This window comes from Vicugna pacos, chromosome 6, assembly GCF_048564905.1.
Source record: "Vicugna pacos chromosome 6, VicPac4, whole genome shotgun sequence".
In the NCBI taxonomy this organism is placed as follows: Eukaryota; Metazoa; Chordata; class Mammalia; order Artiodactyla; family Camelidae; genus Vicugna; species Vicugna pacos.
The window spans coordinates 76,588,673-76,605,317 of record NC_132992.1 but is presented as its reverse complement, the minus strand read 5'-3'; the positions used below and the strand labels follow the sequence as shown (position 1 = coordinate 76,605,317).

Below are 16,645 nucleotides of genomic sequence, written 5' to 3'. Positions count from 1 at the left end.
GGGAGCAGGCCTCAGGTCAGGGACCACTTCTCTGCACAGTGATGTTTCTGCATGGAGCTTTAAGGAGTCCAAGAATCACAATTCCATTTGGCCTGGCTTGGTATGAACATATATTGGTCAAAGAGAATAAGACACTTCAACAGTTTTTAGCGTGGTCCCTACTTTATAATACGTGGCCGTACGTCATGTGAGCCTGCATCTGAACTCCTAGGGCCACACCCACGAATGCTCAGATCTTCTGACTTTCTAGACACGGGCTGCTTATTCAGCCTGGGTCCCGGCCTGATGTGCACAGAGCTGCAGCTAATTCCTGATAGATGTAATGGGAGATAAATCTTTCTAACTATAGGCCACAGAGATTCTGGAGTTGTCTGTTACTGTGGTATAACTTAGATTTAAGTTCACTAATTCCAAAATGAAAAGTTGACACACGTAGAAGGTGTCTGACCTCTCCCGCTTTAAATATGGTATTGGCAAGACTTTTTGTTATCAGTTGCACGATAGTGCTACCCAGAACCGCCTGGAAGAAAATCCTGGGAGGCGACTGGAGTTCTGTGATGGGCACGTGTGTGCGCCATACACGCTCAGTTGCTCTCATTGCTGTTCTTGAATTGCTGACCTTCAACGCACTTTGAGGCCCCTTTTCCAGTAGTAATGCTTTGGCTCATCTATATATCTGCCTTACTTCCTTCCCTTGTGACCCTCCAGAAGTAGAATTCAGGGCCAGATCTTGAGAAGAAAAAAAAAAAAACCTTTTAAGATGAAAGAATATAAATAAAGCCCCTAGTGTGAAGAAGAGCAGGTAGTATTTTTACTTTTAAAAAGGAATCCATCATCTGTGAATTCATATTTGAATGTACGTACCCACCCGTCTCCCATCTTGTACCAGACGAGCTATGCCAGTGATCTCTTCTGCTCAGATCATATCAAATATGAGGCACTTGCTGGAGCTGAGAGTCCTTCTGACTTGGAACAAAAGTCACCTGGTCCCCACTGGTTGTAATACTATGAACTTGGCCCAGTGATATCAAACAGAGACATGGGTAATGGCAGTTAAGGTAACTATATTGTAGGCGAAAAACATACTTGTTTTCAAAAAGCTTTCAAATACAGAGATAATTTTATTCACTCTCTGTTATAGCCCGCGAGATAAGCAGAAGGAAGCCCTCCCTTTTCACAGAGGAGGAAGCTAAGGCTTACTAGGTTTCAATGATTTGCCCTCTGTTTGGCTACCAATATTAATAATGGTATTAGGAATATTAATATACCAATTAATTAATATACGAATATGTGTTATATAATATATATGTTAATTATATACTTTGTTATACATATATATTTAATATACTTTATACTATACACTAGTATCTATTAATAATATTTAAATAATCTATGTAATGTCCTTGTCCAGGAGACTGCCTAACTGCTCTAACAACTCCGTGATTTCAGTGGCTCAACACAGTTCGGGTTTATTTCTCATTCACGCCACTGTGAGTGCAGGGTGGTGACAGGGTGCTGTGCCCCAGAGTTCAGGGACCCGAGCTACTCTGTGTCGTCAGAGTTTCCTCCAGTCAGGTGGCAGATGGGACGTGGAGGTGCACATTCTGTTGGCCGGAGCACAGGGCCTGGCCATACCTTCCTGCCAGAGAGGCTGGAAAATGGGGCCTCGCTGCATGCCCAGGAAGCACAAATGTTCATGAACGCAAGCAATCTGTGCCACAGAAGTTGCAGAAATGTGTAGTGTTTATCTCCCCTGATTATAGGGGCCCTGTTTAAGATCTGTAGACCATTATGTTTTCTCCCCAGCTTTATTGAAGTTTAATAGACATACAATAAACTAAACGTATTTAAAGGGAAGAGTTTGATGCACTTTGACACATGTCTGCGTCAGTGAAGTCATCACCATAATCAAGATAATGAACGTATCTGCCACCCTCCGAAGTTCCTGGTGTCCGTTTGTAACCCTCCCTTTCTCACTGTCCTCCCCTACCTCCTGCCCCACGCACTCACTACTCTGCCTGCACAGATCTGTTGGCATTTTTAAGAATTTTGTATAAATGGAATCATGCACTAGGTTCTCTAACTTGGCCTCTTTCTCTCAACATAATTATTTGGGGATTCATCCATGTTGCGTGTATCCATAATTCGTTCCTTTCTATTGCTGGGTAGTGTTTTATTGTACTGTTACACCATAGTTTATTTTATTTTTATATTATTTTATTTTATCTTTTTTTAAAAAACGAAGACATCCAGCTTTTCTTAAGTTGGAGGACCTTCTTGATACTTTGCCTTACAGGCTGAAAACGCTCAGCCTTTTTCGGGCAGGTCAGAAATACCCCCCGCCCCCCGCCCCAGTCTCTCATTCATAACCTGAGTCACAAGGAAAGGAGGACTCGATGGAGCAGGTGCTGTGCTTTTCTTGTTTTTGAACTTAGAATTGGGTGGACTGTTAATCAAGTACTGGCAACCTAATATAGACCCAACGTTGTGCCCGTGACCTTGGGAATAGTCGTCCCTCAGTATCTGCAGGGATTCCAGGGGCCCCTGGGGACACTAAAATCCAAGTCCCTCGTGTAAAATGGCGCAGTATCATGAGCCTTGGCTTCTAATCTGTGGGTAGGGAGGGCTGATTATATAAAATAAACAAGACGGTTAATCCCAGAAGTCTGTAGTCTGAGATCTGTACCGTTCCTTGGTGTCCCTGGCCCTGGAACTGCAGTCCAGGCCGTGTTCATCCCAGGGTGGCACAGGGCTGCCCGTGTCCACACGCCTTCCAGGACTTCCCTGCCTCTGTTACTCGGCATCCACGACTAACTCTCGGGTTTAACCATCTTTAACATGAGGCTGACAAGGTGTATTGGGAGCTATTTACTAAAAGAAATACTTATTTTGTTTAATGAAAGAAGTGATTCTTTACTGAAATAAATAATAACTAAGTGAAGTAATATAAAGTACCTGTCCCCACACCTGGTGGATGGCTCAAAAATCATGTTTCCTTCCCTCCCGCTCTTTCCCTCTCCCTCTGCATTTCGGTCTTAACTTACCTTTCCTGCCTGATCGTCAGCCACTTCCCTCTCTCAGATGTGCCGTCCATCCACACCGAACACTTCTTTGTTCCCCATGCACATCCATTGCTTCCCTCCCTTTGGGCCTTGGCTGACAGTGTTCTTTGCCTTGGGTCCAGGTGGTCCCTTCATCGAGGTGCATCTCAGATGCCAGTGCCTCCAGGAAGCCTGCCTTGATTTCTTGTCCTTCTCCCCCAAATACTCCAGCACCCCAAGGTGGGAGTGACTTCTCTATCACAGTGGCTCCACTGTATCACATCCTTTATCACATCCTTACAGATCTGGCCCACTTGCTGTTCTTTGCCTCGGGGCCTTTTCTTGCTATTCCCTCTGGAAGGCTGTTCTTCAAGACCTTCACACATCTCACTCCCTCACTCAATTCAGGTCTCTGCTCAGTTTCACCTTCTCACAGAGGCCTTCCCAGATTACGCCATCTGACACAAGGTCTCCTATGCCCTATATTCTGTCCCCTACCCTGCTTTGTATTTTTCCATTGCACTTAATCCCACCTGATAATGTTTGTTTGTTGTTGATTGTCCGTCATGCCCACATGAATTCCCTGTGCACGAGGACTTTCTGTTGTCCCTGGTGCATCACTAAGTGTCTGGCACATAATAAATGCTCAGTGATTATTTGCTGAACAAGTGAATAGTCACCGCCAGCTTACATTATGGTCTCTATCAATGTGTCTTGAGGGTAAAAACAATGTCAATGTCTGATTCATCATTAGATCACCTCAAACATGTTGTCTGTGTTCATGTACAGTAAGTGTTTGGCTGAAAGACAAAAGTCAACAGTGAGGAGAAAATTTCCCAAGGTCCACATGACTCCACTTCAGTTTCAGCCGAAGGCTGTGGAGCACCTGCTGTTTGCTAGGAGCCATGAGATACTTCTATACGCATCATCTCGTCTAAAGCTCACAGCAGTTTTCACTTCCTTACACATACATTCCAGTTAGAACCTGGGGACTAGGACTAGGAGCTCTGGGAAAGTCCCACAGCTTCTGCGATAGCTACTCCTTTCCTGTCACTGTTACAGCCCCAGCACCTTTAGTCCCAAGGTCTCCCTCATCCCCGCTGTTGCTCATCATTCGTCCAAGGCCAGAGCCCCTCGGCCCCGCTCTGGCTTTCCTTCATTCACTCATTCCATCCTGAGCCATTCTGTATCTTTCAAACTCTTGTTGATGGTGAGAAAACAGTCTGCTTTCTCTGTCTGTACATTATACTCCTTATAATTTCTTGTCCTAAAGTAGTCTGGCTCCCCCATCCCACCCGTGGCCCTAATTTCCTCAGCCTTAGAAGAACTGACACCATCCCTTCCCCTTGGTTATCTTCCTGCCATTACTGAGCTGCCGTCATTCCACATTTTAAAATAAACCTCCAGTGTCCACTCCGTGCCTCTCTACCCAGGTCGTGCACATGCATTGCTGACTCTGGCCCTTGACCGAGCCTTCTCCAAGCCCACCCTCCTCTTAATGTTATTTCCTGTGATCTGGAGCCACAGAGTAGTGGAACGAGCACTGGACTGGGAGTCAGAAGAGCTCATTTGGAGGCCTTGCTCTCCCATTTGGCAGTGATGAGACTTTGGGAAATAAGATCGCTGAGCCTCGCTTTCTTCACCTGGAACATGGCTGTAGTGATACACACTCATCTACCTGCTTCAGGGGGTTTATTGAGAACAGAATGAGGCAAGCACTGCCAGGTTCACCCATAAACCAGGAGGTGTCAGGCGTTATGGGGCATTGTCCTCCTGGCTGCTTGGTGACATGCCAGACTTTGGGTCTCATTTCCCACATGGAACTTAGCTCAGTGACCCTTGGGCTTCACTCGCCTTCCTATAAGCCTGGACCCCAAGGGCAGCTTTTTCTTCAGTTTTCTCCCAACAGCCTTAGAATCTTGAATTCTTTGACTTTCCACCAAACCCTTTTGGCCAGATCTCAGTCCTTTCCATTACGACACAGTGTTGGCTCTTGGATAGTGTCTGGGAGAGCGTCTCTGGTCAGTCTTCAAGCAGAGAATGACACACCGTTTTTAGCGCTGACTCTCGTAATTAAAATCGGCAGCAAGTGTTTACTCAGAAGAGCCGCCTGGCTCCCTGTGATGGCGCACTAGTTGCTGGAGGGTGTTCCCGCCCCACCTGTCCGGCTCCTTCCTGGTCTCCCTTCTGCATTATTGCTGACTTAGACTTGCCAGCAGTTCCTTGCACCAGCCTCACTGTGGAAGTCACATCAGCTGAATGCTTCAGATCCCAAAAAGAAGACATGTCCTTTCTTCCTTCCAGGTGCCCAGAAACCGTGCTTTGGCAAAACTGGCAAAGAACTGGGAGTCAAAAGAAAGGAAGACATGAAGAGCTTGCTTGAGGTCTAGAATCCTAGCTGTTGGCCCTGAGAATAACAACAGGTGGTGGCTGTCACTGTTTTAGAAACTTGGTCAGGATTCTCATCTTAGCTATTTCAATGCTGGGTGATGAACTTAGTACACTACCCACTTCCTTGGTTTTGAAAGCTCCGTAGTGTATTGTGGAGTTTGAACTGTGGCCTAATATTTAAGTAAATGAAGTGAAGGAAAAAAGTGGTGAAGGGAGCCAACATTTCACGTCTTTCAACGAGCCTAGTATTTCACGTCTCACGTTTATAGATGCTTCTTAGACTAACACTTCCAGCAGAGGGGACCTGGGTACTGAGTCTGGCCGATTACTCATGCCCTGGAAGTGGCACGGTGACTTCCCAGAGGCTGGTCTGATGGAATCTCACCTGGCTTTCAGTGCCAGCATCATCTCTGGCCTCACTGCCATGCTTGAATCTCAACATCTGTACTAAGTGGGGCTTGTTTAAGAGCAGGACGAGCTGCAAGTGCTGTGTAACATCCTTCCCACTGATGGGCTTCTCGGCTTTAGAACAGGGACTTATGACAAACACAGATTTTACCATCTTCTTCTGAGAAGGAAGAAAGGGAAGCAGTTTCAAAACAGGTATACAAACCTGCCTCTTTTCTTTAGGCAGAAATCTGAATGTCATATGTGATGACAAATTGATCCTCTGCTTTTTGAATGACACATGATCTTCTTGACAAATGTGGAACATATAACTATAGAATCCTAGAAAATAAAAGTATGTTGATTCTGAGCAGCTCAATAGAATGGAATGTGAGTCGCTGAGCATCACTGGGGACCCGAGGGGGTAGTTTGCCAATATATGTCCCAAGTGAAGCTTGAGTTCTCAGTACAGCAGTCACTACCTGAACGCCTCATTTTGAAGGATGCGCTCACTACAGAGGCAGCCCCTTCCACGCTCAAGTGATGTTTACTATCTACCCACTAGTCCTTTGGCAACTAACTGCCCAGTTTGAACACTGGCTTCCATACTTACCAGCAGTTTGACCTTGTACAAGACACTTAACTTTTCTGAGCTTCAGTTTCTTTGTCTACAATATGAGAACAATCACAGTAATCACTTCACAAGGTGATGGGAAGGTGAGTGCAAAATATATTTAATGCTCTTAGAAAACTGTTTGATATTATAGACCTTTTTAATAGATGTCAGCTCTTCTAGCATAATAATAATAATTCTTATTATCACCGTGCCTTGGATCCACAAAGGATAAATCCAACCTTTTTTCCGTATGACAACTTCTTCCCTATTTGAAAAGAGCTAAACACCCTCAGTCCTAGAAACAGTTTATTTGTAAACTGTTTGCTTGAACAGTTTACAACTTAGCTTAGATCTGCAAAGATGACAAAAGAAATTCAAAGCACTGAGGCAGGTTTAATGTACTCAAGCCCTTTTGGAGACCTCAACAGTAAAAATATTTTTAATGTCTGAATAATGATGACTTCTTTCCTGGAATTTATATCCCCAGGAGAGAGATTTCGAAGGGTATAAATAAAATAAGTCTAACAAGGAAATCGTTCAACTTTCCTTGCTGGATTAAAAAGTAGTGCCTGCTGATGATATGTACAAAGTAGTTACTTTTTTTTTTTTTTTTGGTCATTTGTGTGCTAGAGTCTTAGACATTTTGGAGTGTGAATGTGACTTTTTTTCAGATTCACCCCACATCTGCATTGCAAGCTGGATATCCTCATTTGCTAGTAGACAATATCAGACAAATACGCCCATGACTTTGAGACCACGAGGGACCTGGGCCAAGAGTGCTGTCCGCAGCAGCCGTGACCTCCACCAACCTCGCCCCTCCCCAGTGGTGACATGAAGGAGCTTCCTGGGACTTTGGTTTTGACAGGCCCGGGGGCTGGGAGAAACCCAGCCACTGACTCTTCCAGGGTTATAACCCCGTACATGTTTATGATCTGTTTTATTACTGACTTTTGGTTTCAAAGGAGGATCTGCCGTGTTGTTCGAGAATGAAAATTGGCGTCTCTCAGACAGCCGTGGAGTTGGTTCCCTGGGAAGATGACAGGCCAAATCTTCATTAGGCTGTTGAGGACTGGAGGCGGCAGGGCTCCCTTTTCCCCTCCCACGGTGGCTGGCCCGCAGTGGAGGATGTGGGCTCCAGGGAGCCTTTGGTTTGGTTTCTATGTCTTTCACCTCCATCAGCTGCTGGTGTGGAGAGGAGGGAGGATGCAGCTTACGCAGCTTTTAACCCTGGTTCTGCAGCTTCGACGAGGTGCTCAGAGGATGGAGAGATGCGTCAAGGCAGCTTTGGGGAGTCATTTGAGGGTCTCTGGTCAGAGTTCATTGCTCATGTTGGTGAGTGATGGATGCACGTACAGGAGAAAAATGGCTGGGGACTAACAACTTATTATCGCTCTCCCCCCACCCTCCCAGTAGTGTTGAACTGTGTTCACGCAGAAAGTCTACGCTGGAATCACTGAGACAGGAGACGCATCCTGGCTCTGCCCTTTTTGCAGTTTCCCAGCCACTGAAACAGGGCTAGTACTATGTGGTAGCGCCCCTTGAGTAGGATAGAGGGGCAGATATCAGGGACTTAGCACGGTGTCTGGCACGTAATACCCTATCCCCGCATTTCCACAGATGTGCGGGGCTAAATTGTCCTGTGCTTCCCGCAAGCATCCAAAGCGTCTGTGGCAGTCATGAAGAAGCAGTAAAATTCCAGACGCCACCAAGAAGGCCTTTATTTGCTTTAGCCTTCCAGTGTCATACATGTGCCAATGCCCACACACACACGGGTACTCACGTGCACACACACACACACACACACCTGTTTCCCGATGCTGGGGCCTCACAGGTGGCTCTCTTAGTCCACCTGTGTGTTTGCCCTGTGGTCTTGGTGGTTCCATTTCAGGATAAACCAATGGGAAATGAATAAGCAGACTCTAATTATGAGCAGAACTCTCAGTCGTAGTCCCTCTGCTTCCTTCCTTGTCCCAACATGATCACTAGACAGCTTGTTGTGGCTTGTTCTCCAGGAAGGTCCAGAGAAGTCTATGGCATCGTCCCATCTGTGAGGCCAGCTAATCCTGGGGTATGGTGGGTTTTTGAGCAGGTGCTAACAGCTGGTGTGAAAGGAGGTAATTCCTGCCCTGGGGGAGCCAATCCAGGGAAATAAAACTAGCACACCTGACATAATTAGCCACCAACTAAGTGCTAAGTCATGTGCTACTGACCCAGTGTTAGAGTGCAGTGTGGGTGAGGGTGAATCGGAGGGTGGACAGTCTCCCGAGGTACCTTGTGCTGTGCCTTGATGAAAGATGGAGCAATGTATGGGGGAATATATATGTGTGTATATATATATATACACACCACGTATACACACATGCATACACACGTGGCAGCTTTTCCCACATCTTTTTTAAAAATTTGATCAGAGTTTTAAGTATTTTATTATAAAACATTATTATAAAATTAAAAGACATTTTAAGGGAAAAAAAGGAGCCATCTCTAACCCCACCTCCCTAACACAATTAATTTATCAAAAACTGTAGCTCATTCTTAGTCTCTCCAGTGTCAATGCAGGGCCTGGCCCACAAAGGGGGCTCAGTGAACGTTTGTGAGTGCCCACACCATTCGTTACTATGACAAGCATTCAGACCATGGCTTTATAAAGGGTGCCCAAGCAGCACCTCTCACACGCCAAGTTCTCTGCTGCATCACTGCGCTGACTTCCTCTCCCAGCATGAGGGGTGGGAGCCGAAGCTCCATGTGGTTGTGCAACCAGGGGAATGCTGCACATCTTCTCTAGACCACCGTAGAGCCTCCCTAAGATACAGTAAGGATGGAGAGGTGGGTGCCCAGGGCGGAGTGCAGCCCCCACCAAGCCTGGCTGTTGAAGGAGATGTCAGTGTTTCCCCTGCTAAATTTCAGAGAGCGTTCTCATTCCTAAGGTACCAGTGCCAACAAGTTCTGTGGCTTCTGTCTACTTGCTTTTCAGGTAAAGCTGGCTTGCCTGTTGGTACTTGCACAGCTTTGAAGAGTCAGTCATGGGCCCAGCTGATGTAAGATGAATTAAAACTGGTTCAAGTTCGCCTGTCTAGGACCCCATCCCCTCTCCTCTCTCTATCCCACTAAACAGTTTGAGCCACAAGGAGGCTGACTGGTCCATGTCTTTGGTCTGAGTTCACTGGATGTGTTAGTTTCCTGGAGCTGCTGAAACAAGTTGCCACAAACTGGGTGGCCTAGAACAAGAGAAACTTATTGTCTCATAGTTCTGGAGGCTAGAAATCCTAGGTCAATGTATCAGAAGGGCCATGCTCCCTCAAAATGTTGCAGGGAAGAATCCTTTCTTGCCTCATCTAGCTTCTGGTGGTGACTGCCAATCCTTGGCATTTCTTGATTTATGGCAGCATGACTTCCATCTATGAGTCTGTCTTCACACAGTCTTCCCTGTGTATCTCTGTGTCTCCCTGTCCCTTATGAGGACACCTGTGATTGGATTTAGACTCTACTCTAATTCAGTATGACTGTGTCTAATGTAGATTATGCTTGAAAAGGCTGTATTTCTAAATAAGGGCACAGTCACAGGTTCTGGGGTAGGATGTCAGCCTAACTTTTAGGGGGATACCATTCAACCCACTACGTTAGGTGAACATCTCAGGCCAAGTCAAAGGTAGTAACAGTATAGGTTTATCTTTCTTTTGGAGAATACTGATGTCTTCTCACATCTCTGGTGATGTGGTTAAGTTGGTCCCACTCTCCCCTCTTGCCCCAACCCTCTGGGTTACCAGCAGTACTTATTTTCAAAATAGCCAACTGAGATAATTAAACTGGGAGCAAATAATGGCCTTTTCCATTCCTTCATATAATTAAATGTAAATTCATGAGCAGAGACTGCATTTTTTTGCTTTTATATTCTCAGCATCTTGAAATATTAAAACTGTCATCTGTTTGAGACAAAGCAAAGCCAGCAGCCTTTTATTTATTCACCCAGCATTTATTGAGCAACCGCTGTTGCTAAGTAGGGAGGAGACAGTGCTGAAGCTAGCAGTAACTGCATTTTGTTGAGGGTCTACTCTTTTCTGGACACTGTTCTTTGCATACTTTATCATGAATCCTCATAAAAGCCATAAAGTAGGTATTATCATCCCCATTTTATAGATGAGAAAACTGAGGGTTGGAATGTTTAAAACTTCGACCAGTGTCTTAGAGCTCACAAGTGAACAATCAAGTTTGAATCTGAATGATGTACTGTGGATTTGTCTTTCTTTACCCTTTGAATGAAAGTTTCTGAATAATGTTTCCCAGTTGTTTTCCCTAGAAATCTAACCGAGCAGTTTTTTTTTAAACTAAATCATCTTTTCAGTATAATAGATTTTAATAAAATAGGTAGGTAGAAAGGAACTGATATAGTGTGTAACGTGACAGCTCATGGCCAAAAGCAGAAATGGGAAATATATGCTTTCATTTCAGGCAAATATCAATCTTTAATATTCATAGCTTCCCAATAAATAAGTAGAGAAATAATGGGAGAAAATCACCATTTTCCAGTCCCTATGAAGTAAGACTTGGGCATTGATTCTCAGTGGCTGCCAAGCGCACAAAAGCAGACATAATCAATACGAGCTGCCTCCTGGTGGAAGCACACAAGACCACCTGTCAGTTCACTGTTCTATCCCCAAACCAGATACGGATTTTATCAAGTTCCTCGATCTAACTGTGAGTTCACAGGAAATACAGGGCAGAGAGAAACTAGTTAAATCACAACATCGTCAAAATGTGGATCGTGGGACAATCTATACGACAAAAGAACCAGGTTCTTTAACAAATAAATTGCAAGGCAAAAATAAAGTTGGAAAAAGAAATTTTATATTAAAAAAGACAGCATTTATCAATTAATTGCAGGATTCATTTGAATAACGTGCAAAAAAATCTTTGAGACATTTGGAGAAATTTTAATACTGACTAGATATTGGGTGATACAGTTTATTTTTGGATGTAATATTTTGGTTGTGCTTACAAACAGAACCTTAGCTTTTGGATATACATGTAGAAGTGTTTTTGGATAAAATAGTATGATACTGAGAATTTGCTTCAAAGTAATGCAGAGACGGTAGGGATATGAGTGAAACAAGATTTGAACGCATTGATAATTATTGAAGCTGGTGATATATATGGGAGGTTTGTTACAAATTTCTTTTTCCACTTCCATAACAAAACATTTGAAAATAGTTTAATAATTATGCTAAAAGGAAGTTGTTCAGAAGGTCTGATAAAAGAAGAGGAATGGAGGATAACAATCGTGTGTACATGAAAATAGGCTGGTCCATTTTCTACTGCAATGGTGTTCACTTCCTGGTTAGTGCTCTGATGGACCTGCTCTGGAACAGCAGCTGAGCAGGCTGTGGGCTGGGTGATCGCAAACAACAGAAACGACTTAGTTTCTCTTCTACAGCAATTGTCATGCTCCACCGCCCACACATTTAGAGAGCTGAGAGCAGGGACGGGCCCTACCTGCTTTTCATGCTGGTCCCCGGAACTCCTCCGTTTACAGAATGTTTTACATACTTTCTGCAGTTAATCTTCAATCACAGCCTCAGGAGGTGGATGGTATTATCCTCACTCGAGAGTCGAGGAAGCTGGAGTTCCGACCTGTGACCTGACCAGAGCGTCCAGAGCAGAACTGGGACCCGGTCTCGGATGCCATCAATCACTGCCGTTCCTGCCCGACGCCTGACCGCAGGGCAGCCCAAGCCAGCACGTGTGTCTTTTAAACGTGTGCCTATGTCAGGGCTGTGCTACTGTGCCAGGCGTAGGCTTCTTGGTGGTTGGATGGTTGTTGCCAAATATAATTGAGAATGAGAAATAATGCATTGAACATGAAGATTATGCTGAATTAGAGGACAGGACAGGGGACAGATACCCCCCAAAATGAAAAAACTCCTACCATCTTGTAAGCGCTGTGCTGAGAGGTACAGCCTGGCACTGGGGTGGGGGTCAAAGTGGAGGCGGGAAGGAGTCAGGCTCCCTGTCTTTTCTCGTGGCGTCCAGTCTGCTGTAGCCGCCCTGAGGGAAGGTGAGTCTCTCCTCCTCCTGCCTTCTCTTGGTCAGCCCCTCTGTGAGGTAAACTCACCTTCGAGGCTTTCCTTGTTCAGAATGGTGGATGGGGAACAAAAAGAGAGAGGGAGGGGCTGGCAGGAGGATCAGGTCAAAGCACGGGCACCCCAAACCGAGCTCAGGCCCTGAGCGATGTCCCGAAGCGCAGAGGTGCTCCTGCAGCTGTGCTGGGGAGAGAGACCCCGCAGGCTGATGCTGAAGGCCTCGGGCTCTCACAGGAAGATGTATTGAGAGAATAAGAGGGCACTGAGTCCTGTTATCCCTAGACGGTTTTCCTGAGAGAAACGAGTCAGTCCAATCATGTCTCAGATGACCTTTGAAGTCCTAGGAAGGCTCGAAAATCTATTTCTAATTAAGTATTTGGCGCCTGTTCTAACGTGGGTACTAATATTATGTCAGATTTGTGATACGGTGTGTTCCGTGTGCACATACAGAGTATATTGGAGTCCTTTGTGCAGCCAATCATGTGGGGATCAAAGGTTTGCATGTTTAAAAATTGTTTCATGACTGAGACAGTGTGACACGGTATGTGCCCAGAGGAGACCCCCACATTTTCTGGATGTTATTTCACTGATCAGTAAGAAGGAAGGGTTGTTGGGGCTAATCTCTTAAAATCTGAGTCATGGAACCTCACCCTGCTCTTTTAAACGAGATGTGTTGTATCTCTGTTTTACAAGCTCTTTTTATAGCTGGAATTTGTAGGAAGCCAAGGTCAGGTTTTGGAACAGAACCCCCAGTTACAACGTCATTCCTAAGGGAAAATGGGACCCGCTTTCTAGTGCCACTTGGAGGATTGCATCGTGGGGCGGAGATCAACAGACATCACGTTTACTTCATTGATAGAACTTTAAGCATTTGTTGTGCACTTGTTGTGTGCTGGGCGTGCACTCAAAGATGGCTCTCTCAATCTGAAAATGGAGTTAGTAAGAGCATGACTTCATAGGGTTGTTGAGAGTAAGGCTTCATCGAATGAATATGTCCAAAATGTTAAAAAAAAAAAAACTATAGTGGCTGAGGTGTCATTGTCATCACCGTTATGGATCCTGTGTCACAATGACTGGTGGTGTGGTTCCGGTCTTAGGGTCCTCCCCAGCCTGTACACAGTGTCAAGTGTGGAGGGTGGGCAGCGGCAGGAAGGGCAGCTGGGCCCTCTGACGTGGAGTTAGCAAGCACACTGTGACCCGTGTAGGGGACCCTTCAGTGATGCAGGAATCTCACATTAACAGACCTGCCTTTTACCTTTTTTGACTGACTTGCCAGCTGCAGTTCTCTTTGCTGATATGGAAAAATCCCAACTACATTATTACATTTAAAGAAAAAAAGTACCAGATAAATAACACATCATGGTTACGCTTTTGCCCCAGTTGTGCTATTTTTAAAAGGATGTTCATATATGCTTTATACACATAAGAATTTCTGAAGCAGATACATAAGAAATTACGAACAGCGGTTACCTCTAGGGAATGGGACTGGTTGGCAGAGAGAATAAGTAGGTTTTTACTTTTGATTTTATATCCTTATATATACTGTTTGAAATTTTTTATCATGAATTTTTTAATAAGTTCAAAAAATTAAAAAAAAAAAGGAAGGTGTGTTAGTCCTTTCAGGCTGCTTTAACAAAATACCACAGACTGGGTGACTTATAAGCAACAGAAATTTATTTCTCGTAATTCTGGAGGCTGGAAGTCAGGGTGCAAACATGGTCAGGTAAGGGCCCTCTTTGGCATCACAGACTTGTATCCTCACAGGGTGGAAGGGCTTCTTTATAAAAGCACTAATCTCATTTGTGAGGGCTCCACGCTCATGACCTAATCACTTCCCAAAGGCCCCACTTCTTAATACCATCGCATTGGGCATTCAGATTCCAGCATGTGAATTTGGGGACGTAAACATAGCAGAGGGGGAGAAAAGTACAATAGCTTGTCTCTGTTGAGTGTTTCCCAAACCCACATGATCTCCTTCTCCCGAGAGGAAAGCCTTTGGGAAAGGAAACATGACACCTAATAAGTCCTGATCTTGGAGATGCACAGTATAAATTAGCACATTAACGCTTGTGAGGGGCTATAGTAAAGAAACCTTTGCGGCACATTTTTTTTCACCTTTATGACACCTATTAATATTCTGCAGAATTATGTCTCATGGCATATCGATTTTGGAAATAAAAGTTAAGAAAAGGCGACTTAACTTTTGGTCAACTGCAAGTGGAAGAAAGGTGAATGGTAGGAGACGTGTCTGGTGCAGATTCAGACAAACCCAGGTGCGTTTTCCTGCATTCTCCACCCACAAGCCGGCTGAGCTCTAGCGAGGGTACCTAGTGTCCGGGTCTCTGAGTGCTCACCTGCAAGAGGAAGCATGATACCTCCCTCCTGAGGGTGTTTTCAGGAATGAATGAGATTAAGTACCTGGTCCACAGTGGTACTCACAGGTGTTGGCTCTCCTCATCCTCCCCCATCTCTCTGTCTCCACCCACTGCAACACTGCTGTGCCTTTGTTCGTGAACGCCCACATTGACCAAAACAAATTACTGAAGGGTCCCTCCGTTTCTGAAAGGCTTTATTTCACAGTTTATCAAAGGCCAGGCTATCAGGTAACAAGTTCATGGATTTTCCATGTGAATCCATTTCTAAAATCTTGATTTTCAGATACCTACTTCAAGACTGTGCCTCTTATGCAAGGCAAAGAATCTTGTTTCTCTGAAACTTAGGGCCTAAAAGAGAATTTCATTGTCTACATTGCACCCGGGTTTGCCTCTCCAAGCCCCTCACTGCACGAAGGTTGCCCCTTACTCTCATTTTCTGTGCCAGCACTGATGCTCAGACACAGTGGAAACAAGTTTCAGGGTTAAACTGAAAAGTATGTTCACTAATGCATTGCCCTTTTCAAAGTAGCCTTTGCGTTGAGCCCTTGGAATCTAATTCCGCAAGTGTTATTTGCCTCCCCAAAGTACCCATGCTTGTGCGGATTGAGTTTAAAGTTCAGGAAGCATTAACAAACGGAATGAGAAGCAAGATCTCACGCCCAGCCTCTGAAGAATCTCCCTGTCTGCGCTTTGCCTCTCCCTCCTCCTGGGTGTGCCCGCCCCGCCTGGGAAGGCCAGTGAGTAACCTGCACATTTTTTTCAACTTGGCCCTTCCCACCCAGACGAGAGGACGGAGTGGCAGACAGGCAGGCAGACGGCGGTGAGTCCTGTTCAAGCATGCACGGAGCATATCTCTACCCGCACCCACGTCCGGGACCCCTCGCCACCCCCAACCCACCCCTGGAGGAGCCAGAGCCCCGGCAAGGGTCCAGAGGGGGCCTTCACCCCCAGTGGTAAGGACGGCCTGCAGCAGGACCACTTCATTCATTTTATTTGCTTTGGTGTTGGCTTTTCTTGTCCATTGTGCTCAGATGGGAGGTTTTCTGATAGAATTGAAGGTGTTCTGTTTGGTTGATTGACTAGTTCTTAGTGGTCCCAAGACAAAGACAAAGTCTTCTCCCAGCAGGGTTTGTTAGAACGTGTAACCTGATAGCCTGGCCTTGAGCAAAATTTAACATTCTAATTACCTCTGGGTAGCACAGTGTACCCTTTGGCCCTGTAGAGGGGGAAAGAAAACCCCTACATTGCTTACCAAGGTTTTGGAGAAGGAAAAGTGCTGAGGACTGTGGGCATTTTAATACCTGCCCACCTCTGACTAATTGAAAAGTAGTTTAATTGTTACCATTGCTTTAAAATAAACCAAGATGACATTTTGTCCCCCAGCAAAACAGAACTAGCAAACAGAAAACCCTATTTAAAAATGAAAAATACCAACGGAAGGGTTTGAGTAAAAGAGTTAAAAGATAGGTTGGTCTCATTAACTATATTAATGTTAATATTACGTGGAAGTATTGAATTAAATCTTTGCTGCTCTGGGAAGAAAGAAGTCAGATGTTCTATGTGGGATTCATGTGGTATTTAAGGGAGAAAACTAAGACCTTTGTATGGTGTGTGGAGAATTCTTTGAGGGGAGGGTCGGAAGGCAAATGGAGGAGGCTGGGAAGCAGGTTTTTTGCGTGGAACTGGTGCCAAGGGCTTCTCCCTCAATTGCTGTGGGTGAGAGAGTAATTCAGAGGCATCAAATGCTGCATTGTTAAC

The 16,645-nt window shown here is 45.1% G+C and overlaps 1 protein-coding gene across 5 annotated transcripts in view; it reads left to right on the top strand.

Annotated features, from left to right (window-relative positions):
• STON2 (stonin 2) overlaps positions 1 to 16,645 on the top strand; it is a 140,827-nt gene that overhangs the window by 70,017 nt on the left and 54,165 nt on the right. The window contains exon 5 of one of the 5 annotated variants that reach the window (XM_072963542.1): positions 15,670 to 15,840. The exons of the other annotated variants lie outside the window; for them this stretch is intronic. Coding sequence (XP_072819643.1) covers positions 15,670 to 15,840 — 171 coding nt within the window. The remainder of the gene's footprint in view (positions 1 to 15,669; positions 15,841 to 16,645) is intronic. 5 annotated transcript variants of the gene reach the window in all.